A 25,502-nucleotide genomic window follows, 5' to 3' on the forward strand; every position below is an offset into this window, starting at 1 on the left:
ACTCCAGCCACTCTCCAGCAAGTTGTGACCTGTCAGATTGTTCCAGCTTCGAGAGCCTGGTTCTGGTGCTTATAGAGTTACATTGAGCGCTTGCGACCATTACTTCTGACTTCCAGTAAGTCAGAAGTTGCAGTCACAAGATGGCACCATGGGACTGGAGTTACACTGATAAAAGATGAAGATATCAAGGGGTAAGCATATAACCCCATGAGTGGTGCTTTAAGCAGCCCACCTGATCAAACAGCATGAGTGTCACTAATAGGTTGTAACCTTTCTTGGTGCAATATAAAAGTTCTGTGTGGAAGTAAATGACTAAGTTGTCACCCCCTCCTAAATGTTCGGTAAATGAAACTTGCAATAATGGTAAGATGACTATACTTCTGTAGCTAGCTTACTAAAAATAGAATACCAAATGCTTTGTCTTGAGAGACAAAGCAAATGACACAATGAAGAGTAAAGATGTGAAAACAGTAAAAAGTGCAATTTATATGTTTTCATAATATAGCTTATGTCCCTTTTCTGAACTAATTTATTTTATGATTTCTGCTTAAAATAATAAAAAAATAAAATAAAATAAAACCCAATTTTCATGTTTAGTAGTTCCAAGTCATAATAATTTAATTTGCTTTACAAAGGGAACCTGTCATTTTAAACACATAGTCTGGTCTGGCAGCAGAATGTTAAAGAATAACTGAACTTTTATTTATTTTTTAATAATTTTTAGTGATGAGCGAATATACTCATTACTCGAGATTTCCCGAGCACGCTCGGGTGTCCTCCGAGTATTTGTTAGTGCTCGGAAATTTAGTTTTTATTGCCGCAGCTGAATGATTTACATCTGTTAGCCAGCATAAGTACATGTGGTGATTCCCTAGCAACCCCCACATGTACTTATGCTAGCTAACAGATGTAAATTATTCAGCTGTGGCAATAAAAACTAAATTTCCGAGCACTAAAAAATACTCGGAGCACACCCGAGCGTGCTCAGGAAATCTCGAGTAACGAGTATATTCGCTCATCACTAATAATTTTGTCAAACATGAAAAGTCATAAAACACTATTAGTGAATAGAGTTGAGCGACTTTTACTTTTTTCGGATCGAGTCGGGTTTCGCGAAACCTGACTTTGTCAAAGGTCGGGTCGGGTGAAATCGGCCAATTATTGCGTAAAGTCGGGGGCCGACTGAAACACGAAACCCAATGCAAGTCAATGGGGAATCAAAGTCGGCAGTGAGTGGAGGACAGGAAAACACCTACAGTGCCCATTTTAATGCCAAAAACATCAATTCTTATTACTGAAGCTTGACGTCGCCAACGAGTATGCCCCCCCACCTGATGAAGGAACCTACACTTTCATCTGCACCTTACTCTTTGTCCCCGTGGAAGGTGGTATAGTATGCGGGAAGGGGAACCTGACTTTCAGCAGGGTCAGATTCTGGCTATGTAGAGTGCAAGGGGAATGTAGTGGTCTGGGTCAATGTACCAGCAGACTCATCTAGCAGTGGCTGGGCAATGGGCAGGATGAGGAGGAAACACAGATATAGGCCCAAATAATAAAGTGGGCTAAATGCAGTTCAAATGTGGTAACAGGACTAAACAGGCGGCATTGCTTTGCTCAGTGGAGGACAACTGTAATGAGCGGCAGACACAGTTAGTAGGCCCAAATAATAAAGTGGGCTAAATGTCTGCCAAAAAATTGTTCATAAATAAACAGGTGGCATAGCTAGGTACAGGGGTGGGCTCCTCTGCTGAGTAGCAGACAGTGGTAGTAGGCGCAAAGTATTTACTGGTCTAAATGGAGGCCAGGGCCCCTGTATATTTTAACTATCATCTGTCATTTCAACAAATTTGTATTGGCAGTGCCATTGAAGGATTTAACAGCACAGACTACACAGTGGTGGAGTAGGGAGAGGTAAGTATTGCAAGTGGTAGAGCACTGTTCGAGCTGGGGGTGAACACTCTCGTGGGCGGCGGTACTGGCACAGGGCCCCTCTTATTACGATGGTGTGTCTGACGTTAGTTGTTCACCACCACCGTCAGAGACACTTCATTTTACTATGAGGGACCCTGTGCCAGTGCCGTCGCCCAAGAGTGGGCATACCCACCTGTCCAGGCAAACAGCACTCGCACGGGTGCTTGCGCCAGGTGGTGACCACGGCCCTGTGGTGGGGGTCAGCCCATTTAGGGAGGTATAAAAATGGCCTATGGTGGACATTCAGCAGCTGCAAATGGAGGAATTGGAGAAGTCAGTAAGAGGAGGCCAAAAGCAAGACATTTTTCAGGCAAGCTACGTGTCAGCAGGGGAAGGTGGGGCCAAATAATTTGAAATCCATGATTCTTTCATTTTAATGAAGGTTAGATCATCAACATTTTGGGTAGCCAGACGTGTCATTTTTTCGGTCAGTATTGAACCAGCAGCACTGAATACTCTTTCTGATAGCACACTAGCAGCAGGGCATGCAAGCTCCTGTAATGCATATTCTGCCAATTTAGGCCAGGTGTCTATTTTAGATTCCCAGTAATCAAAGGGGAATGACCTGTGAGGGAGAACATCGATAAGGGAGGAAAAGTAGTTCGTAACCATACTGGAAAAATGCTGTCTCCTGTCACTTTGAATCGATGCAGCAGTATCTGTCGTGTCAGCGGTTGTTGCGAAATCACTCCACAACCTGGTCATAAAACCCCTCTGTCCAACGCCACTTCGGATTTGTGCACCTCTAACACCTCTGCCATGTTGCCCACTACGGCTCGTGTGAGAACCATCACCGCTGCTGTGTGCTGGGAATGCTTGAACCAAATGGTCTACAAGAGTTGCTTGTTTGGTAGCCAATATTTGCTCAAGGTTCTCATGTGGCATGATATTTTGTCATTTTCCTTTATATCGTGGATCCAGGAGGCAGGCCAACCAGTAATCATCATCGGTCATCATTTTGATAATGCGGGCGTCCCTTTTTAGGATACGCAAGGCATACTCAGCCATGTGGGCCAATGTTCCAGGTGTCAATTCACTGCTTGGGCTGGGTTGAGGAGCACTTTCTTGCAAATCAACATCACTTGTGTCCCGCAAAAACCTTGTATCTGACCTTGCAATGCCACCAGTTTCTATTGCCCCCTGAGAAGCATCCTCCTCCCATAAATATTCATCCCCATCATCCTCCTCCTCCTCCTCTTCATCCGCCACCTCATCCAGGAGAGTTCCCTGAGCTGACAATGGCTGATTGTCATCAAGGCTTCCCTCCTCTTCGGCTGCAGACGCCTGCTCCTTAATGTGCGTCAAACTTTGCATCAGCAGACGCATTAGTGGGATATTCATGCTTATGATGGCGTCATCTGTACTTACAAGCCGTGTGCATTCCTCAAAACACTGAAGGACTTGACAGAGGTCTTGTAGCTTCGATCACTGTGCACACCAGACAACTCCATGTCTGCCATCCAAGTGCCTGCCCGTGTATGTGTATCCTCCCACAAATAAATTACAGCACACCTCTGTTCGCACAGCCTCTGAAACATGTGCAGTGTGGAGTTCCACCTTGTTACAACATCGATTATTAGGCGTGCTGGGGAAGATTCAGTGATCGCTGATGGTTCAGCATACGGCTGGAGTTTACGGGCGACCGGTGGATGTGCGAGCAAAGTCTTCGCACCTTCAGTAGCAGGGCTGGTAACCCCGGATAATTTTTCAGGAAGCACTGCACCACCAGGTTCAAGGTGTGAGCCAGGCAAGGTATGTGTTTCAGTTCTGATAGGGCTATGGCAGCCATAAAATTCCTTCCATTATCACTGACTAACTTGCCTGCCTCAAGATGTACACTGCCCAGCCATGACTGAGTTTCTTGCTGCAAGTACTCGGCCAGTACTTCCGCGGTGTCTGTTGTCGCCCAAACACTTCATTTGTAACACAGCCTGCTGACGCTTATCACTAGCTGTTCGATAATGGGAAACCTCGTGTGCAACACTGGCAGCTGCAGATGGAGTGGTCGTGCGACTGCGCTGTGGACGAGCTTTCGCTTCTGGAGGTGGAGGAGGAGGAGGAGGGGTGGCGAACGCCTACAGCCAAGTGTTTCCTAGACCATGGGCTAGGCAGAACTGTCCCACTATGGCTGTCTCCAGTGGACTCTGCATCCACCACATTAACCAAGTACGCCATGATGGACACGTAACATCCCTGGCCATGCCTACTGGTCCATGCATCTGTTGTGAGGTGCACCTTTCCACTGACTGATTGCCTCAGTGCATGGACAATGTGGTCTTTGACATGCTGGTGGAGGGCTGGGATGGCTTTTCTCGCAAAGAAGTGCCGACTGGATAGGTCATAGCATGGTACTGCGTAGGCCATCAGGTCTTTGAAAGCTTCGCTTTTAACCAACTGGTAGGGCATCATCTCTAACGAGATTAGTCTAGCAATGTGGGCGTTCAAACCCTGTGTACGCGGATGAGAGGATGAATACTTTCTTTTCCTAACGAGAGTCTCTTGTAGGGTGAGCTGGACTGGAGAGCTGCATATGGTGGAACTAGCGGTGGTGGTGGTGGTGGACATGGCAGATTGAGAGAGGGTTGGTGATGGTATTCTTGATGTTGGCCTACATACAGTGTTTCCTACCAATAACTTTGTGATTCCCTGACTGCTTTGGCCTTGCGACAATACCTCCACATTTGCTGCTGGTGGTGTCCTAACCGGTGGGCTTACAGTGAGGGAAGCAATGTAGCATTGCTGACTACCTTCATTCTGAGCAGGTGCACCAACGGTACATGACGTTTGGTAGTTAGTCCAGGCTTGCAAGTGCATGCTGGTTAAATGTCTACGCATGCACGTATTTAAATTTTGAAGATTGTTCCCTCTGCTAAAGGTCTTTGAGCATTTCTTACAGATAACTTTTGACTGATCATTCGAATATTGGTTAAAAATTGCCTCACTGCACTCTTCCTACTATCGAATACCTTTTCAGGCATTGCACGCTGTGCTACTTTCACCAGATGGCCACGCTGTCCTAAAACTGTTTTTGTTTTAGACACACGTCTTTGGCCTGATACGGGCCTGCCAGATGACAGCTGTTGCCATGTAGATGGCTGCTGCGGATCATCCTCCTCCACTTCTGAGCTACTGGCAGTGGCACCCTCTTCCCCCAATGGCTGCCAATCTGGGTCAACAACTGGGTCATCTATCACCTCCTCTTCAATGTCATGTGCACCTTCCTCTGTGTCACCGTGTAAGGTGCTATAGCGTTCGGGATGGGGCACCATTGTCTCATCAGGGTCAGATTCTGGCTCAGTACACTGCGAGGGTAATGTAGTGATCTGAGTCAATGGAACAGCATAATAATCTAGGTGTGGCTGTGCATCAGTGCACTCCATGTCCGATTCATCTTGTAATGGGCAGTTAACAATTTCCCTTTGTAACCCAGGCACGGTATGTGTAAAGAGCTCCATGGAGTAACCTGTGGTGTCGCCTGACGCATCCTTCACTTTTGGCTTGGGTGAAGGACACAAGGAAAAGTCTTGTTCCTGACCGGGAGCATCCACTGACGACTCGCTGCTTTTATATTTTGAACTTTTTGAAGAGGAGGCGAAAGAGCTAGAGGCTGAGTCAGCTAGGAAAGCCAAAACTTTTTCCTCCAGCTCCGGCTTTAAAAGCGGTTTTCCTGTCCTTGGTCAGGGATAGAATGAATACAATAATTATATACTAACGTATTCAAGCCACTAGGACTAATAATTGGAATGCATTCTTTCAGATATGGACTCCCTGGCTGGATTTGGACCCCAATGTTTGCTTGACTCAGGCTCTCGTGCTATCACCATGACGGTCTCCTGTATGTGTGGTGGACCTGGATGGATCTCCTATTGTTCAATTTGAACTTTAGCTTCTGTTACCAAACTCCCCTTCTGCATACAGCCTACTGAGAGTCCAGTCTACCTGTTTCTTTTTACTTATAGAACTCTAAAGGTGGTATATATGGAACCTTCGAATTCAATATATTGCCATGAGGTGGAGTGGCAACACCCCCATTCCTAATGTGTCTTCCCCCTTGTTATTGTCTTGTCTTTATATGTAAAATTTGGATCACTTCAGGAATCCTCCATTGAATGTTTTAAGCATGTAATTATCCCCTGCATGGAAAAGTTATTCCTGATCTATTAAATGTTAAAAACATAATAAAACTTATTGAAACGAAAAAAAAAGCGGTTTTCCTACTCCAAGATAAGGGAGCCTTCGAGGCCTTGTGTAGCCAGACGATGACGCTGGCTCAACACTTAATCTGTGGTGCATAAACCTACTATTCGGCTACCCTTAAACAGTGGCTTCATGCAAAGAAATACAAGCAGAAACTCAATGGATGCAGGAATTGTGAAGGTGATATCAAAGAAGGGTTCCTATGGTAACATGTAACTTGGCCTATTAGGATGTTTTGGAGTTAAATAGCTTTTTGTTCAGTGAATGTGACCTCCTAATGCTGCAAATTCCACAAATGAGCATTTTCAATTCTTTAAAACATATCAAATGTTTAGAAATTCTACTGTGCCTAATAATTTGGAACAGTGCATTTTAAGTTTTTATTCATTTTGGAGATTATACTGTTATCATTGGGAGGTTTATTCAATAAAATTCGATGTATACTCTAACGGGTGATTACTTTTATTAGACTGACTGTCATTTGCACCGACCATTTAGGAAAATCCGAGAAAAATGTCATTTGCATAATAATTTGGAACATAGTGTGGCAGAAAGTGGTTGGAAGATATCTGAAAAAATCCAAGGACTGTAGTACAATTTCAATCTCCCTCCAATGATCTCAGGACAAGTATGGCAGCAATAAAAAGGACTGCTGCACACAAAAGTGTAGACAAATAAACAAGATAACTGCAGAAAGGATCAACAGGATTTTTGCTTTTAAAAAAGCAGTTGGTTTGCACAGCAGCGTGCAAACAGCAATGCAGCTATCACGGAGCCTTATAAGGCAGCCTAATAAGCTACAGAGCTGATGCACAAAAAAATAGCCTCCACCGTCCCTGCAAAAAAAGGTGGTGTTGGACAGTGGAAATCGCTACAGCACAAGCGGTTTGGGGGTTAATCTTCCCTCCCTAACTATATCCCTTCTTCTGACGAAGTTACAGCAACCTCTCTCTATGCTGAGATCGGCAGAAGATGGCGGTCAGCATGCACGCCCCTTTATAGCCCCTGTGACGCCGCAGAAAGCAAGCCAATCACTGTCATGCCCTTCTCTAAGATGGTGGGGACCAGGACCTATGTCATCACTCTGCCCACACTCTGCGTCCTCCTTCATTGGCTGAGAAATGGCGCTGAACGCGTCATACGAAACGCGACTTTGGCGTGAAGATCGCCGACCGCATGGCCGATCCCACACTAGGATCGGGTCGGGTTTCATGAAACCTGACTTTGCCGAAAGTCGGCGATTTTTGAATTTGTCCGATCCATTTCGCTCAACCCTATTAGTGAATGCATCTTCATTCTTGTAAAAAAATACATGTAAGTGGCTTCCAAACCCCTGCTTTTCCCCCATCTATGTACCTGCCTTTAACTGCACTGACATCAGAATGTACTCATTTGGAGTACAGATGATGGCAGTGAAAGCATGTGTCTCACTAGTTCTTTGGATAAGTTGCTGCAGGAGATTAATCTGATAAGCAGAACACTCAGAAAAGAAGACAGGTGCCAAGTCAACTATTTAACTGCCAGCATCAGTATTCCAAATGATTACATTCTGATTTTATTGTAGCTGAAGGCAGGTAAATAAACAGAGAAATGCAGTGGTTTGGAAGCCACAGACATGTGTTTGTTAACAGGAATGAAGGCAAATTCCCTAATAAAGTAATTTGCAAGGTTTCATAACATTCTATGCTAAACAAAATACTAAAAAAAACCAAACAATGTATTAGTTACTCTTTAAAAGGGGGCCTGCCGTGTAAAATAATGCAATTAACCTGTGGATATGGGGTTAATATGTAGGTTAATAGTGTTCTGACACTGTGCGGCGCCCACACTGAGAGACCCGCTGCCGGGAGGAAATTAACTTTATCCCTACAGGCAGGCTCACTCTTTCAGTCATAGGGGTGGGTCGGCATGGTTTCAGTCACCGCTCAGTGTATAGAGAACGGTGGCTGTGATGGTGCTTCCCGCACTGACTGACAGCCGGCCTTAATGCTGAAAAGTCAACTCCCAACACACAACCCCTGATGAAGAAGGGTGAAACGTGTGTTGGGGCGACAGGAACATAAATGTTAGTTAGCATGCATGGGCCGCATGGCTTTAGAGTGCTGCAGATTAACCCTACATCTGCAGAAAAACTACACATTCAATTTGCTTTTTTATAAATTAACAGAAGAAGCAAAGACAAGAAACTTGTATTATGTCAATCGCTACTGTACTTCTCCCTTTTATCGGGGGCACTGGTGATTCACTATTTATTTGTTTTGCCTTTCGTGATGTAGAATGTAATCAAAAGTGTTTTATCACACACCCCTTTCCGCCTTAAAAATAAATAAATCAAAATTATTTGGTGCCACCAGGTCCATAAAAGCCCAGTCTATCCAAATATAAAATCAATTTACCTGGGTGATAAACGTCATAAAGAATTGAAATTCCAGATCTCTGTCACTAGACATCCATGAACGGACAGGTAAAAGAGCTAAAGTTTTCAGAAAATGGCTACACAAACCAAATATTTTTTTATGAAAAATGTACATTTTTTTTCACCATTTAGTTATATTGACCTAGAAAATCATCTTTATCATATAGTGAGCACTGTAAAATTGAAGCCCAAAAACAATGTCACAATTGCCTTAAATTTTTCCATTTTCCACCACATTGAACAGTAAAATAAATTGTGTCATTCAAAACTGCAACTCCTCTTGAAAACAAAAGCCCTCATAAGGCCATGTTGACAGAAAGAATAAAAACTATGATTTTTTCTAAGAATAAGAGGAAAAAAATGAAACCACAAAAATTAAAATTAGCCACGGCAGGAAGGGGGCAAATCTGTCTTCAGTTTTGTCGTCAGTAAGATCAGATCAGATTACAACTGCTGCCTATGTAGGTCTATGAAAAGAAGAGAGAAGCTGTAGGGAAAAAACTGAGTACTCAAAAAAAGCTGCTTTAGTTTCTAATGTCTAGACCCTGTCGAGAGGAAAACTGAATCATAGTACGTCATATGCCGGCTCCTTGACATCAATGTGGGCTCAGAAACTGCTTCTAACAGCCACACATGGCGCAAAGCTCCTCCTGCAGCTGTTATTTTGTCAATCTGTGACAGCAGCATTTACAGTGGCCCAGCAAGGAGGTACTGATGGGTTGCCATGAAAGCCAGGAATCTGATGAAGACCCCCTGCCTGTAATGTTAGTACTCCTATGAAAGCCAGCCTGTGGATTTGTGCTAATATACAAGAGTACTGTGATATCAGATGATCACAGTTTCAAGTCCCCTAAAGGGCACTAATAAATACAATAAAGAGTAAAAAAAAGTTTAAATAAATGAAAAAAATAAAAAAACTTCTAATCACCTTCTTTTTCCCACAAAAAAAGAAAAGTAAAAAAATAAACATATGTGATATTGCTATGTCCATAAAAGTTGAATCTATGAAAATATAAAATGAATTAACCTGATTGGTAAATGGCTAAATGAGAAAAAAAATCAAAATGCCAGTATTGCATTTTTTTGCCTAGTAATGCAAAAACAAAATACAATAAGAGACGATCAAAACATCATATCTACCCAAAATGGTGTCAATAAAAACATGAGCTCATCGCAAACAAAACAAGTTCACACTCACACAGTTCCATCACCCGATGTTACGGCTCTCGAAAAATGGCGACACAAGTAAATTTTTTTTACAAATTTCAGAATTTTTTTTCATGACTTAAATAAATAAAAAAAAAACAGCTATGCATATTTGTTATCACCTTAATTGGACTGACATGGAGAATCATATATTTAGGTCACTTTTACCGTATGAGGATCACTGTAAATAAAGACAATTGTGGATTTAATTTTTTTTTTGCTATTTCACAGCACTTGTCATTTTTTTCCACTTTCAAGTACACTAAGTGTTAACATGGAGGGTGTTATTCAAAAGTATAACTCATCCCACAAAAAAAATCAGCTCTCACACGGCTATATCGACGGAAAAATAAAAAAGTTATGGCTCTTGGAAAAAGGGGAGGATAAAACGTAAGTGTAAAAATGGAAAATTGCATAAGCCGGGTATGCATTGTCCCCTAATCTCTATTCTGGTATGCATGGTTCCTCATTCCCATTCTTGTATGCATGGCACCTTATTCCCATCCTTGTCTGCATGGCTCCTTATTCCCACCCTGGTCTGCATGGCTCCTTATTCCCATCCTTGTATGCATGGCCCCTCATCCCCATCCTTGTCTGCATGGCTCCTCATCCCCATCCTTGTCTGCATGGCTCCTTATCCCCATCCTTGTATGCATGGCTCCTTATCCCCATCCTTGTATGCATGGCTCTTTATCCCCATCCTTGTATGAATGGCCCCCATGAGAAAAGCATAAAAAAAAACCAAAACATCCTACTTACCTTCCCTGCGTGCCCTCGCAGCATCTCGTTCCAATGCCAGCAGCTCCTGTGGACAGGCGGTCAAGTGTCCCCGCTCATTAAGGTAATGAATATTCACCTCTCTTCAGGCCCAGGAGCTGCTGGCACTGGAACGAGATGCTGCAAGGGTTCACAGGAAGGATGTTTGTTTTTTTTTAAAAACTGGAAGCCGGCGGCTGCGGAAGTAGCTGTGTGCGCCATAAAAGAAATAAATATTCATTGCCAGTGCAGTAAATATTCATTTATCTTTAGCAGCAGGCACAGGCTTTAGCCACAGCTGCAGGCTCCTGCCTCCTGCCTAAACTGAGGTCGAGTGACACAATGTAAGGTTTTATTATAAGAGACAGGATAGTACCGTCCTGATTGAGTACTCCTTGAAACGGTGGGATGGCTGAAATGCTTTTTTGATAATAAAAGTGTTAAGTATGTACTAGTGATGAGTGAACGTGCTCGGATAGGGAGTTATCCAAGCATGCTTGGTGTGCTAAAAAAATATGTCCGAGACCCCGCGACTGTTTGTTAGGCAGTCCCTGCATGTGTTGTGTCCGTCTAACAGGGCTTCCCAGTGTGTAGTTGGTGAATGGTGAAAGGCGCAGTGAAGAACGAGGACACAAGGTTGCAGTCTCTTTACCTTTTACTGAAGGCTTCAGCATCCACAGTCCAGAGCACCAGATCACAGGGTAGTCAGAGTCCGGCCGGTTTGGAGGCAAATCCAGAGTCCCCTTGTCCAGGTGGAAATCAGTAGCCTTCCTCTAGCGCCGTGTGTTGTAGTACCTTACTGCTAAGCGTCTCATAAGGTCCTCAAAACTGTTGAAGATGTTACAGATGTTATGTCTCTCTCTCTGCCCCCCAGATAGGATAGGACAAACCCATATGACTTGTGGCTTGAGGTGTTTTACAGGGACTCTATCATGCCTCAGCCTCTTGAGGGTGCCACCTTGCCTCCTGGGTATAGGGCGGGCAGGTAACGTGAAATTAGCTGTCCTGCCGGTCTCTGGAGCAAGTCATAAAGGACTGTTGCTCCCTCGGTGTTCTGGCTACCGGGATCCTGGACCTCAGAAGGATGCAGCCTGTGTAGGGCAGAACTCCTCTGATATCCACTCCTTTGCTACGACTTCTTCACCCTCTCTACAATACAGTTCTCCTTCAGTGTTTCTTTCTGGAAGCTGCCGCACTCAGGGCAGGCACATCTCCGTGTCCTTCTGTCTCGGCCTCTGACAGGATCCCACCCCTGTCAGGGACCAGCTACCTGAGCGAAGCTCAGCCAGCAACTAACTCATTTCCTTTCCAGGCAACCAGTTTTACCTTAGTGGGAGACGTGCCCTAATAAATAGGAGCATAGCTCCCCCTGGTGGCCTGGAGTACGAAATGTGTTGCATGTTTGTGATACCTGGATTCAGTTGTCCTTCTTTGCCTCCAAACGTAACATCACTCTCCCCCTAGAGGAGAATGATATTACTGCAACGACCAGGACCCTGGGGTGCTACACATGCAGCTGTGGGGACTTGAACCTATTTTTCGAGCACGCCGAAAAACTCGGTTACCACCTGAGCATGCATGAATAACACCTTATCCGAACACATTCGCTCATCACTACTAAGTACCCTATGTTGTTTACATGTACTATTACTACTGTATTTACTTATTTACTTACTGCAGTTTATATGTTCATTTTGTTTTCGTTCTTGGGTTTTGTCTGTGAAATGTCCAATGTGAGAACATGCTCTTACACACTGCACAGATACTAACTTTTGCTCCTGCTGGTTTCTTTGTTTTTACATATTAGATGTATGCAACACCCTGGGGAGATGATGGACAGAGGCTGCCTTAGTGTATAGCACTGATTAAGGTACAGTACACAGAATATTGCCTAAAAGTGTTACGACAACTTCAGAGGAGCACTGTCAGTTGTGTTCTTAGATAACTAGTTACTTGCTGTAGCATTAATTGAAAGATAACTTTTTTATACTTAATAAAGAAGGATGACAGCAGAATCACAAAATAAATTGAAAACTTTTACTGTCTTCAATTTTTTTTTTATTATAGATCCACTGTGCTATTTTTGTCTTTAATCAACGTGTTTCCGTTTGTCCCTTTATTTCTTTGTAAAAATATAATTTACGTTAATATTACAATTTAAAAACAAAACGTAAATGCAAATAAAAAATGACACAAAATAAACAAATTTCTAATTACTATGTGGGTAAGGTACAAAGTAGCAGCCTGCAATAGACATGTCCTTGATATGCTTACACTGGACCTTATCATACTTCTCAGTAATACTGTGTTACTTTGAAATTTTGGATTCTTCTGACTTCAAATCCCTTCCCACACAACGAGCCTGCACTGATTGGGTTTAGTCAGGATGAAGTCTTCAAATGCATGAAAATGCATCATCTGCCAATACATGTGATATATGATCAACCAGGAACATTATCACCTCCCCAGGGACAGTTCTGAAAGACAAAAAAATATGCCATACATTAGATTACTGCTCAAGTTGTCAGTTTAACTCTTGACATCTAGGTATCTTGGTTATATCCTGTTAGACTTGATTGCCACATCCATTTGCATCATTTAGATGTATGATGTAGGACTTTCTAAATATGATATTCTATATGCAGGGCCCTGTGTCTTAGTGCATACAGGTCTTGACCACACATTAAGCAGAGAAGCTGTAGGATCCTTTTCATGGAGTATTCTTATCACTGTAATCTGCGGTGCAGATGGTCTGTACAGAGGATTACACTGACATGATACGTAGTGAAATCAGCGCCGACATGGTTCATAAGATGACATCTACTGTCTTGTCGCCTTTGCTGGTGATTATAAAAGGATGTTCTGATGATTTGAAAAATTGGAACAACATTAAAGATAGTTATTCATATTCCTGTTCCACGAAATTTACATCTAAAGAAAGGCAAGAAATACATAAAGTGGAACCAGAGTTTTTGAAGGATCTTAAAGAAGTGCTTTTTGCTCTGCAATAAATCTACCATGTGGGCTAATGATTGCATTATAGAATCAATGTACACTGTTTAACATATACTGCGTATTATTCATATGATGTTAGAATAATGGCGCAGTCAGACGGCCGGTTAACACACTTTGTGTTCTTGTCACATTTCTTACACTTTTTTCCCCCCTGCACAGTTTTGTCACAAAACCTGAAAGATTTCCTAGTAACAGCAAAGTGAATGAGATTCCTGAAGTCTCATGCACACTTCACTTATTTTCTCTTTCCATAATTTCAGCAGATTTTTTAACTGCAGCATATCAATTCTTGCAGCTGTTTTGCTTGAGATTTCAGACATAACAATGAGCAGGGAAAATTCAGCAACAAAAATGCTTGCAAAAAATGCAAAAAAAAACAACAAAAACTCAGCAAAAACGTACATATTTTACGCAGAGTTTTTCTTTCCAACACAGAATTTGCAGCATAATTTTAATATCTATTGTATTATGTGCTACATTAAAAACAGCAAAAATAATAAAACCCCAAATACATTGCATGTTATTTTGACTATAACTAGTAAAGCCTAAAATATTATATCATGACAGATTACTATGTCATCTTCCACTCAGAAATTTTTATGTTCTTTACGTTTTCTGCTGTCTTTTCTTACGGCAGTTTTTATCATTTGAGAGTTTACAAAAGTTCTAACCTGGTTTTGTTTTACACCTCCGTTCACACTTCTCTTTACTTTTAAAACGATTATGGTTGCCTCCACAACCACCATAAACAAATGGACGACACTCATCAGCCTTCAAATGGTAGTACCAAAGCAAGATATATTGTGAACAAAATCCTTCATCCATGGGTTGCAAACAAGGACCTGGAATGAAAGACATCTTGGCTTAGAAAGTCTGTGTCTTACATGAAAATATCTTAAACCTGAAATCCTTTTTCTCAGAGTAATTCATTTCAAGGCACTGCCTAATTTTGACACAAATACACCAAAAACTAATCATTTTTCTTGACTTTGTACATTGAATGTACTCTATTCTAATTCAGTACAATAAAAAAGACTTGAAAATAGATTTTTCTCTAAATTTGCCCATCGGTATGTTTTCAAATGTTGGAGATATTTTAAGAATAATAGCTTTTTGGTCTATATCGTGTGATAAGGAAAATAAGCAGAACGGCTTCATAACAAGCTTCATAAAATGCTATATTATTTCAGATATAAGAAATCAAGGCTGCGGATATTCTTAGAATGTTCTGTAAGATGCTGTTCTATAGATAAGATGTACTCACAGAAACAAGGTGCCTCAAAGTCCTTTTGGACTAAATAATCAATGAAATCAAATAATTGTTTACATTTTGCTAATGCGTTGTTTAATTATTGCTTAAATCACCTGTGAAGACCCGATCTTTGTAGGAAATTGTCAAGACTCTGTTGTCGGATGTCCTGGGACAAGGGGCTCCTTTCCTGTCCCTACTGCTACGAGTGCCCTAGCTAACCCTGTAACTTCTGACGATGAAGATGTCGGGGCCATGTACATTGCCTTACCTCCTAAATTCACCCTCAGTCTGTACCCTTCCGCAACCCAGGGAAGAGGGGAGTAGTATTGTACCGTAATACACCACTAGACTAACATGGTATTATGAACAGAGGTAACAAAAAATAACAAGCATACAAATATACTCACACATATAACAGAAGTATGCAACGGGGGAATCGAGGATGGGGTTAAACCGAAGAAGGAGGAGAAGAAGCATTATCACACACTCAAAATCTAGCAAAAGTCACAGATAAATCCACCAACCGCCTTCTCCTATAATAACTAACAACAACCTCCAGCCATGCAGCATAAGCTAGCTCTAACAATGAGCGTTAGCCAGGGCCCAGATTATATAGGAGATAGGATTGGCTAACTGTGCACAGCTGAGAGCCTTAATGCAGGAAAGCTTCCAGGAGCTTGCAATTGAGCGGATTAACCCCTGCACTACCAAACTAAATTTACACCGTTTAATAAGAGATGAAGTTCTTCTAATCCGTGCAGGAGTAGGAGAAATCAAACGCTGCGGTCTTTCTGGCTCCTCAGTCACGGTAAACCCATGACAGAAATTCATATTTTCCATATCAGGTGGCATTGTTCACACATATAACTCTTATAGATAGATGTATGCATATGTTTTATTGTTACAACAACTTGACTAGTGCTCTTATTACCCCCTTTCCTAAAATTGCTGTTTTCTTAGTGATGCAGACCCTGTAAGTCTGGCCAAAAGAGACAATTTCTGGAAGGTATAAGAAATGTCATAATACAGGATTTGGAGCACCAAACAGTTAATATTCAAAAAAGCTTTATTTTGTTTAAACTACATTTGATTATTTTGTAAATTTGCTTTAAATAGCTATTTATTATAATAGTTCTACCGGCATTACCGCATAGTTTGTAATTGCACTTAAAGAGATTGTCCACTTTGTTGGCAATGACAGAAGTCAAACGTTTTCTGTAAGTCTTCACAAGGTTGGCACATACTGCTGGTGGTACGTTGGCCCATTCCTCCATGCAGATCTCCTCTAGAGCAGAGATGTTTTGGGCCTGTCGCTGGGCAACACAGACTTTCAAGTCCCTCCAAAGGTTTTCTATGGGGTTGAGATTTGGAGACTGGTTAGGCCACTCCAGGACTTACATATGCTTCTTACGAAGCCACTCCTTTGTTGCCCTGGAGGTGTGCTTGGGATCATTATCATGCTGAAAGACCTTCCACGTTTCATCTTTCATGACCTTGCTGATGGAAGGCGGTTTGCACTCAAAATCTCACGATACATGGCCCCATTCATTCTTTCATGTACACGAATCAGTCGTCCTGGTTCCTTTGCAGAGAAACAGCCCCAGATGTAACTCAGCATTCTGGCTCCTCCAAACACGATGAGTTTTTTTCTACCAAACAGTTCTACTTTGGTTTCATCAGACCATATGACATTCTCCCAATACTCTTCTGGATAATCCAAATGCTCTCTAGCAAACTTCAGATGGGCCTGAACATGTACTGGCTTAAGCAGGGGGACATATCAGGCACTGCAGGATCTGTGTCCCTGGCGGCGTAGTGTGTTACTAATGGTAGCTTTTGTTATGGTGGTTCCATCTCTATGCAGGTCATTCACTAGGTCCCACAGTGTGGTTCTGAGATTTTTGCTCACCGTTCTTGTGATCATGTTGACCCCACGGGGTGAGATCTTGTGTGGAGCCCCAGATCGAGGGAGATTATCAGTTGTCTTGTATGTCTTCCATTTTCTTATTATTGCTCCCACAGTTGATTTCATCACACCAAGCTGCTTGCCTATTGCAGACAGTCTTCCCAGCCTGGTGCAGGGCTACAATTTTGTTTCTGGTGCCCTTCAATGGCTCTTTCGTCTTCACCATAGTGGAGTTTGGAGTGTGAATGTTTGAGGGTGTGGCTAGGTGTCTTTAATACTGATAACAAGTTCAATCAGGTGCCATTACTACAGGTAATGGGAGAACTTTCACAATTGGTGGCTGACTAAATAAATTTTTCCCCACTGCATATATGTATTTATATTGCATAGAGAGATAGACAGAAGAAAAACCGGTAGTTCATCTGCCGTCTTCTGTAAAATCGCTGTAGGAGCCGACTGCGATTTTACAAGCACGCCGAATACGCCGGAGAAAAAATACGGTGATGTGAGCTGCCCCATAGATTAACAGTGGTCCGAATGCTATGTGATGCTTTTTTGCATAGCACTCATCCGTATTCTACGCTAGTGTGACCCGGCCTTAGTTTAAGTTCACACTGGGCGTTTGTACTGCTTTTTTTTGCTGCATTTTTTATGCTAATTTTCAGCTGCTTTTCACAGTGCCAGCAAAACCTATGAGATTTCAGAAATCTCGTGCACACACATTTTTTTTTTTTCATCAGGATTTTGTGTTTTGCAGCGTTTTTTTGACATAGAGCATGTCACTTCTTTCAGTGTTTTTTCAGAGTTTTTGCAGTGTTTTTCAACCATTGACTTGAACGGATGGTCATAAAAAGCTTCAAATATGCAGGTTGACTTTTTTGCAGCTTATTTGCTGCAGAAAAGTCAAGGACTGCAGGATGTGACATCACAGTCAGCTCCGCTACATCTAGATGGCAGGCTGCATAATGCATCCATACAGCCTGTGATCCTGCAGAGCGGACCCGAACCCCATTCACTTGAATTAGGGGCCCGACAATACAGTGTTTGACACGCTGTCATATGCATGACAGAATGGCAAACACTGCTTCTGATCGGCAATGAAACCATCCCCGCCTTCAAAGAGTTGTGGTTCCCACTCTGTCAAAAGATGACGTGAGCACTCAGTTGTGATCGGAAGTATAAAGTTTACCTCCAGTCACTGGCATCAGCTGATGGGACTACAGCTCCAATCATCTGACACCTGCTGCCACTAATAACAGTGAGAGCAGGAGTGTATGATGGGAGTATTCATCAGCTGCTCCTGCGCTGTAAATAAATAATTAAAAAACAACCTGCGTAGGTTCCCCCATATTTCTGATAACCAGCCAGGCAAAACTCACAGCTGGGGGCTACAACCCTCAGCTTTCAGCTTCAACAAGGCTGGTTATCAAGAACAGAGGGGCCCCCACGCTGTTTTTTAATTATTTAAATAAATAATTTAAAAAAAACGGCATGGAGTGCTAAAGCAGACAGCTGGTGGCCCGTATTCTCAGGCTGGTAAGGGGCCATGGACATTGGCCTCTCCAGCCTAAAAATAGCAGCCCGCAGCTGCCCAGAAAAGGCACATCTATTAGATGTGCCAATTCTGGTGCTTTGCCTGGCTCCTTCCACTTGCCCTGTAGTGGTGGAAAGTGGGGTTCATATTTGTGGGGTTGATGTCACCTTTGTATTGTCCGGTGACATCAAGCCCACAGGTTAGTAATGGAGAGGCGTCTATAAGACACCTATCCATAACTAATCCTATAGTTGTATGGTAAATAAACACACAGACAGAATAAAGTCTTTTATTAGAAATAAAACAAAACACAGTTTTCCATTTTATTTAAAAATAACAAACACAGTTATACTCACCTAACACCTATTCCACCGAAGCCCTCGTTCTCCTGTAATAAACCCAAAATAAAAAACAACAATATCCCTAACCCCTCCGTGGTTCTGTCCCACGCCATAATCCATGTCTGAAGGATTAATAGTTTTCAACCTGGATGGTACCAAGATGCAACCGTCCAGGCTGAGAACCACTGGTGAATGAGTTGCTGGGAGCGTAGCCTCGGTGACCAGAGTTGATGTCATAGAGGCTACCTCCAGTCACTGAGGCTGCGTTCCCAGCAGGGCTGAACTCTCATGATCTCAGTGAGATCCCCGCAAGCACCGTGGGAAAGTCGCATGGTGCAGAAGTGAGTTCACCGGGAGAATTTCACTGCGGTGAATTTCAGCTGTGGTGAACTCGCCTCTGCACCGTGCAATTTTATCGCGGTGCTAAAGGGGAACTCACCGAGGTCACTGCACATCAGGCCCGGCTGGGAACGGAACCTCTGTGCCTGGAGGTAACCTCAATGATGTCACCGCCGGTCACTAACACTGAGCTCCCAGCAGCCCATTCACCAGGGGTTCACTGCTTGGACGATCGCATCTTAGCACCATCCAGGTTGAAAACTATTTCTCCTCAAGATATGGATTACAGCATGGGACAGAACGACGGATAGGTGAGGGATATTGCTTTTTATTTTTGGTTTATTACAGGAGAACGAGGGCTTCGGTGGAATTTGGTGAAGTCGTAAGTATGATTTAATTAAGATTATTAAAGGAGTCTGTGTCTTTCTTTCAATTAAAGGACTTTTTTCTGGGTGTCTGTGTTTTCTTACAATATGTCAATGGGGTTAGTAATGGGGGTGTCTTATTGATGCCTCTCCATTACTAACCTCGGGGCTTGATGTCACCTGACAATGCAAAGGTGACATCAACCCTCCACTATCACCCCAATTGCAACCACTACAGAGCAAGTGGGAAGTGCGAGGCTAAGTGCCAGAATTGGCACATCTTATAGGTGTGGCTTTTCTGGTGTGGCTGAGAGCCGATGTTTTTAGCCTGCAGGAGGGACAGTATCCATAGCCCCTTCCTAGGCTATTAATATCAGCCTACACACAATAATCAATAAGCATCTATAGGTGGCCGAGAGCATGTTAAATAGTCAGAAAAAACTCTCCCAATATCAAAATAGATCTAAAGGAGCATCACTCCCAAGGAAACATCTCATATACTAGCTAACTAAAGGAATATAGATACTCAATACCATAAAAAAGCAATAAATTTTATTGAAAGATACAACAAGTATATTGTGTAAATAAAATACAACAGCATGACAGAATACATAACAAGATTCCAGCATGCGGACAGGAGGAAAACAACCAGTACATTGAGAGATAGGACACACTGCCAAATCTGACCTGGGTGAGTCTAAGATGGTATGATACAATATATTAAATATAAGGAAAGAGTCTCAAAGGGAACACCGCCCTCTACGTGTACTACATAACCATGGATTAGTATAACCAATAGCCTCCACCCAATGAAGACTTACCCATAGTTGGTCACGGTCTGTGTGTTGCCTTCCCACTACCCCTGACGCGCGTTTCGCACGATGGCTTTCTCAAAGGGGAGGTAATAGATCTAGGTAGAATAGGTCTATTACCTCCCCTTTGAGAAAGCCATCGTGCGAAACGCGCGTCAGGGGTAGTGGGAAGGCAACACACAGACCGTGACCAACTATGGGTAAGTCTTCATTGGGTGGAGGCTATTGGTTATACTAATCCATGGTTATGTAGTACACGTAGAGGGCGGTGTTCCCTTTGAGACTCTTTCCTTATATTTAATATATTGTATCATACCATCTTAGACTCACCCAGGTCAGATTTGGCAGTGTGTCCTATCTCTCAATGTACTGGTTGTTTTCCTCCTGTCCGCATGCTGGAATCTTGTTATGTATTCTGTCATGCTGTTGTATTTTATTTACACAATATACTTGTTGTATCTTTCAATAACATTTATTGCTTTTTTATGGTATTGAGTATCTATATTCCTTTAGTTTGCTAGTATATTAATATCAGCCTGCAGCTGTCTGCATAGCCTTTGCTGTTATTAATTATAGGGGGACCCTACGTCATTTTTTTGGGGTTCCCCATTTTAATAGCCAGTAAAGGCTAAGTATACAGCTGTGAGCTGATCTTAATAGCCTGGGAAGCTCCATGGGTGTTACCCCCTTACCAGGTTATAAACATTGGCCCCCAGCTGTCATTTCTCCCTCTGCTGGTTAAGAAAATTACTTGGGAGCCCACGCCATTTTTTTCAGAAAAGTAATTTTTTAATAATTAAACACATGTACAGTAAGCTGCACACACTGTACTAATTGTATTTGTCCCAGACATCTATATATCTACCTATTCTATTTGTATTTACTGTATGTAATCCAGCTCTTCTATCCTGTCGGCTTCTGCTGTGATTTTACAGTACCCGGCAGATGAATTGCCGGCTTTTCTTATCTATCTATCTATCTATCTATCTATCTATCTATCTATCTATCTATCTATCTATCTATCTATCTATCTATCTAATATATATACATATATATATATACAGTATGTGTGTGTCACTGACATCAATATATCTATGTATTCTATGTGTATATATATATATTCTATTCTAACCTGTCAGTGTGATTTTACTGTAAGCAGCACATGAATTGCTGGCTTTTGAAAGGGTCTAGAGGTATAGTTCTACAGGAAGTAGCTTTTTTTTTCTTTGGGAGCACTCAACTTTATTAGCATGCACAAAGAGACACAAGATAGCCCCCAAAATGCATGAAAAAAACGCACCAAAACCGCAAGAAAAACACACCAAAACATGCGTTTTTGCCACAGCTTCTTTCCTGCCAAGAAATCAGGTTTTGCTGTGGAAAAAAAAGCAGCAAAAATGCCCTGTGTGAACTTACCCTTATTCTAGTTTTGCTTAGTATCAGTCACTTGACATTTCTCTGCTTACTTTCTGTTGCATTATTGACTAGTGTCTAAATAAGGATGCACTTCTTTTGCCTACTGCCAACAATGATTTCATGCCCTTTATAAACACTCAAGATAAATGTAATAAATATACGTATATACTCAAGAATACGCCGAGATTTTCAGCCCATTTTTTTGGGTTGAAAGTCCCCCTCTCGGCTTATACTCGAGTCATACCCAGGGGTCGACAGGGGAGGGGGAGCGGGGGCTGTCTAATTATACTCACCTACTCCTGGCGCGGTCCCTGCAGATCCCTGCTTCCCCGGTGCCGCAGCTTCTTCCTGTACTGAGCGTTAACATGGTACCGCTCATTACAGTAATGAATATGCAGCTCCACCTCCCATAGGGGTGGAGCCGCATATTCATTACTGTAATGAGTGGCAACGGTGACTGCTCAATACAGGAAGAAGCTGCGGCGCCGGGGAAGCAGGGACTGCACTGTGCCAGGAGCAGGTAAGTATAACGCGGAGGGGAGCACAGTGCTGCACGTTATTCACCTGCTCCTCGTTCCGGTGCTGCTCTGTCTTCAGCGTCTTCTGCAGTGACGCTCAGGTCAGAGGGCGCGATGACGTGGTTAGTGCGCGCCCTCTGCCTGAACGTCAGTGCAGAAGATGCTGAAGATTGAGCGGCGCCAAAACAAAGTCAGGTGAATATTGAAAGTGTCGGGGGCCTGAGCGACGGAGAGGTGAGTATGTGATTTTTTTTTTTTTTATCGCAGCAACAGCAAATCGGGCAAGTGTCTGTATGGAGCATCTTATGGGGCCATAATCAACATTTGTGCAGGATTATATGGGGCAAATATCTTTATGGAGCATCTAATGGGGCCATACTCAACGTTTGTGCAGCACTATATGGCGCAAATATCTTTATGGAGCATCTTATGGGGCCATAATTAACGTTTGTGGAGCATTATATGGTGCAAGTGTCTGTATTGAGCATCTTATGGGGCCATAATCAAGGTTTGTGCAGCACTGTATGGGGCAAATATCTTTATGGAGCATCTTATGGGGCCATAATCAACATTTGTGCAGCATTATATTGGGCAAATGTGTCTATGGAGCATCTTATGGGGCCATAATTAACCTTTATGCAGGATTATGTGGGGCATATTTTAATATGGAGCATCTTATGGGGCCATCATAAACTTTATGGAGCATTATATAGGGCTCCTGATTCAATATGGATATTCACAAACACGTAACCTACTGATGTCTCAATTAATTTTACTTTTATTGGTATCTTTTTTTACTTAGTTTTGACATTTACCGGTAGCTGCTGCATTTTTCACCCTAGGCTTATACTCGAGTCATTAAGTATATACGGTAACTTGCAATAATGTTTGATAAAGTATGCCCTACAACATAAGTAATTTTATCTGCTGCAAACATCATGAAACCTATCATTCATGGGGAATATTATATTCCTATTAGTGATGAGTAGGGTTGAGCGACTTTCATTTTTTTCAGATCGAGTAGGGTTTTGGGAAACCCGATTTTGTCCAGAGTCGAGTCGAGTGCATTCGGCCGATTATCGCTAAAAGTCGGGGATCGACCGAAACACGAAACCCAATGCAAGTCAATGGGGAAGCATAGTCGGCAGTGAGTGGAGGCCAGGAAAACACCTACAGTGCCCATTTTAATGCCAAAAACATCCATTCTTGTTTCTGAAGCTTGCCAATCGTAATTAACTTTATAATAATAGTTGGGCATAGGGAATTGGGGGTCATTTGGCAAAAGTTGTGGGGGGAGTAGGGCTGGCTCAATTTTTTCGTGGGCCCAGGAAATGCGGACTACGTCACGGCGGTGTTGCAGGGAAAGGTAAGTATTTAAACGTTGCAAGTGCTGTGATCCTGAGCAAGCAGGGGGGGGCCCACTCGTTCGCATTGGCACTGGCACAGGGCCCCTCAAAGTACGGCGGTGTGTTTGCATGGCGGGGGCGCCTCCCACCAGCAGCGACACTTTTGCGTACTCTGAGGGGCCCTGTGCCAGTGACGTCGCCAACGAGTATGCCCCCCCCACCTGATGAAGGAACCTGCACTTTCATCTGCACCTTCCTCTTTGTCCCTGTGTAAGGTGGTATAACATGCGAGAAGGGGAACCTTACTTTCAGCAGGGTCAGATTCTGGCTGTGTAGAGTACAAGGGGAATGTAGTGGTCTAGGTCAATGTACCAGCAGACTCATTTAGCAGTGGCTGGGCAATGGGCAGGATGAGGAGGAAACAGATATAGGGCCAAAGAATAAAGTAGGCTAAATGCAGTTCAAAATTGGTAACAGGACTAAACAGGCGGCATTGCTTTGTTCAGTGGAGTAGCAAACCCAAGAGCAGCAGACACTGTTTCAAGGGCCTAACCACACTAGTAGGCCAAATGCAGTTTAATATCTGATAGTATAGGGCGAAAGGCAGAATGTGGAAGCTCAGCTTTGTTCAGTTGAGGACAACACCAGGGAGGGGCAGAAGCCGTTAGTAGGCCCTAACCACCATTTTGTTTTTTCAAAACCACTTAATGAGAGCCGGAAGGTTGAAGCTCAGCTTTATTTAGTTGTGGGCAACACCAGGGAGGGGCAGAAGCCGTTAGTAGGCCCTATCCACCATTTTGTTTTTTCAAAACCACTTAATGAGAGCCGGAAGGTTGAAGCTCAGCTTTATTTAGTTGTGGGCAACACCAGGGAGGGGCAGAAGCCGTTAGTAGGCCCTATCCACCATTTTGTTTTTTCAAAACCACTTAATGATAGCCGGAAGGTTGAAGCTCAGCTTTATTTAGTTGAGGGCAACACCAGGGAGGGGAAGAAGCCGTTAGTAGGCCCTATCCACCATTTTTTTTTTTCAAAACCACTTAATGAGAGCCGGAAGGTTGAAGCTCAGCTTTATTTAGTTGAGGGCAACACCAGGGAGGGGCAGAAGCCGTTAGTAGGCCCTATCCACCATTTTGTTTTTTCAAAACCACTTAATGATAGCCGGAAGGTTGAAGCTCAGCTTTATTTAGTTGAGGGCAACACCAGGGAGGGGAAGAAGCCGTTAGTAGGCCCTATCCACCATTTTGTTTTTTCAAAACCACTTAATGATAGCCGGAAGGTTGAAGCTCAGCTTTATTTAGTTGAGGGCAACACCAGGGAGGGGAAGAAGCCGTTAGTAGGCCCTATCCACCATTTTGTTTTTTCAAAACCACTTAATAAGCCGGAAGGTTGAAGCTCAGCTTTATTTAGTTGAGGGCAACACCAGGGAGGGGCAGAAGCCGTTAGTAGGCCCTATCCACCATTTTGTTTTTTCAAAACCACTTAATGAGAGCCGGAAGGTTGAAGCTCAGCTTTATTTAGTTGAGGGCAACACCAGGGAGGGGCAGAAGCCGTTAGTAGGCCCTATCCACCATTTTGTTTTTTCAAAACCACTTAATGATAGCCGGAAGGTTGAAGCTCAGCTTTATTTAGTTGAGGGCAACACCAGGGAGGGGAAGAAGCCGTTAGTAGGCCCTATCCACCATTTTTTTTTTTCAAAACCACTTAATGAGAGCCGGAAGGTTGAAGCTCAGCTTTATTTAGTTGAGGGCAACACCAGGGAGGGGCAGAAGCCGTTAGTAGGCCCTATCCACCATTTTGTTTTTTCAAAACCACTTAATGATAGCCGGAAGGTTGAAGCTCAGCTTTATTTAGTTGAGGGCAACACCAGGGAGGGGAAGAAGCCGTTAGTAGGCCCTATCCACCATTTTGTTTTTTCAAAACCACTTAATGAGAGCCGGAAGGTTGAAGCTCAGCTTTATTTAGTTGAGGGCAACACCAGGGCGGGGCAGAAGCCGTTAGTAGGCCCTATCCACCATTTTGTTTTTTCAAAACCACTTAATGAGAGCCGGAAGGTTGAAGCTCAGCTTTATTTAGTTGAGGGCAACACCACGGAGGGGCAGAAGCCGTTAGTAG

General features: G+C 43.0%; 1 protein-coding gene across 1 annotated transcript in view; it reads right to left on the reverse strand.

Annotated features, from left to right (window-relative positions):
- Positions 1-12,594: 12,594 nt before the first annotated feature.
- LOC143774986 (uncharacterized) overlaps positions 12,595-25,502 on the reverse strand; it is an 862,433-nt gene continuing 849,525 nt past the window's right edge. Inside the window, exons 99-100 of the mRNA XM_077262800.1 lie at positions 14,233-14,403; positions 12,595-13,023 (exon numbers count right to left, since the gene is read on the reverse strand). Coding sequence (XP_077118915.1) covers positions 13,004-13,023; positions 14,233-14,403 — 191 coding nt within the window. The 3' untranslated portion in view covers positions 12,595-13,003. The remainder of the gene's footprint in view (positions 13,024-14,232; positions 14,404-25,502) is intronic.

Source organism: Ranitomeya variabilis, chromosome 5, assembly GCF_051348905.1.
Source record: "Ranitomeya variabilis isolate aRanVar5 chromosome 5, aRanVar5.hap1, whole genome shotgun sequence".
NCBI lineage: Eukaryota > Metazoa > Chordata > Amphibia > Anura > Dendrobatidae > Ranitomeya > Ranitomeya variabilis.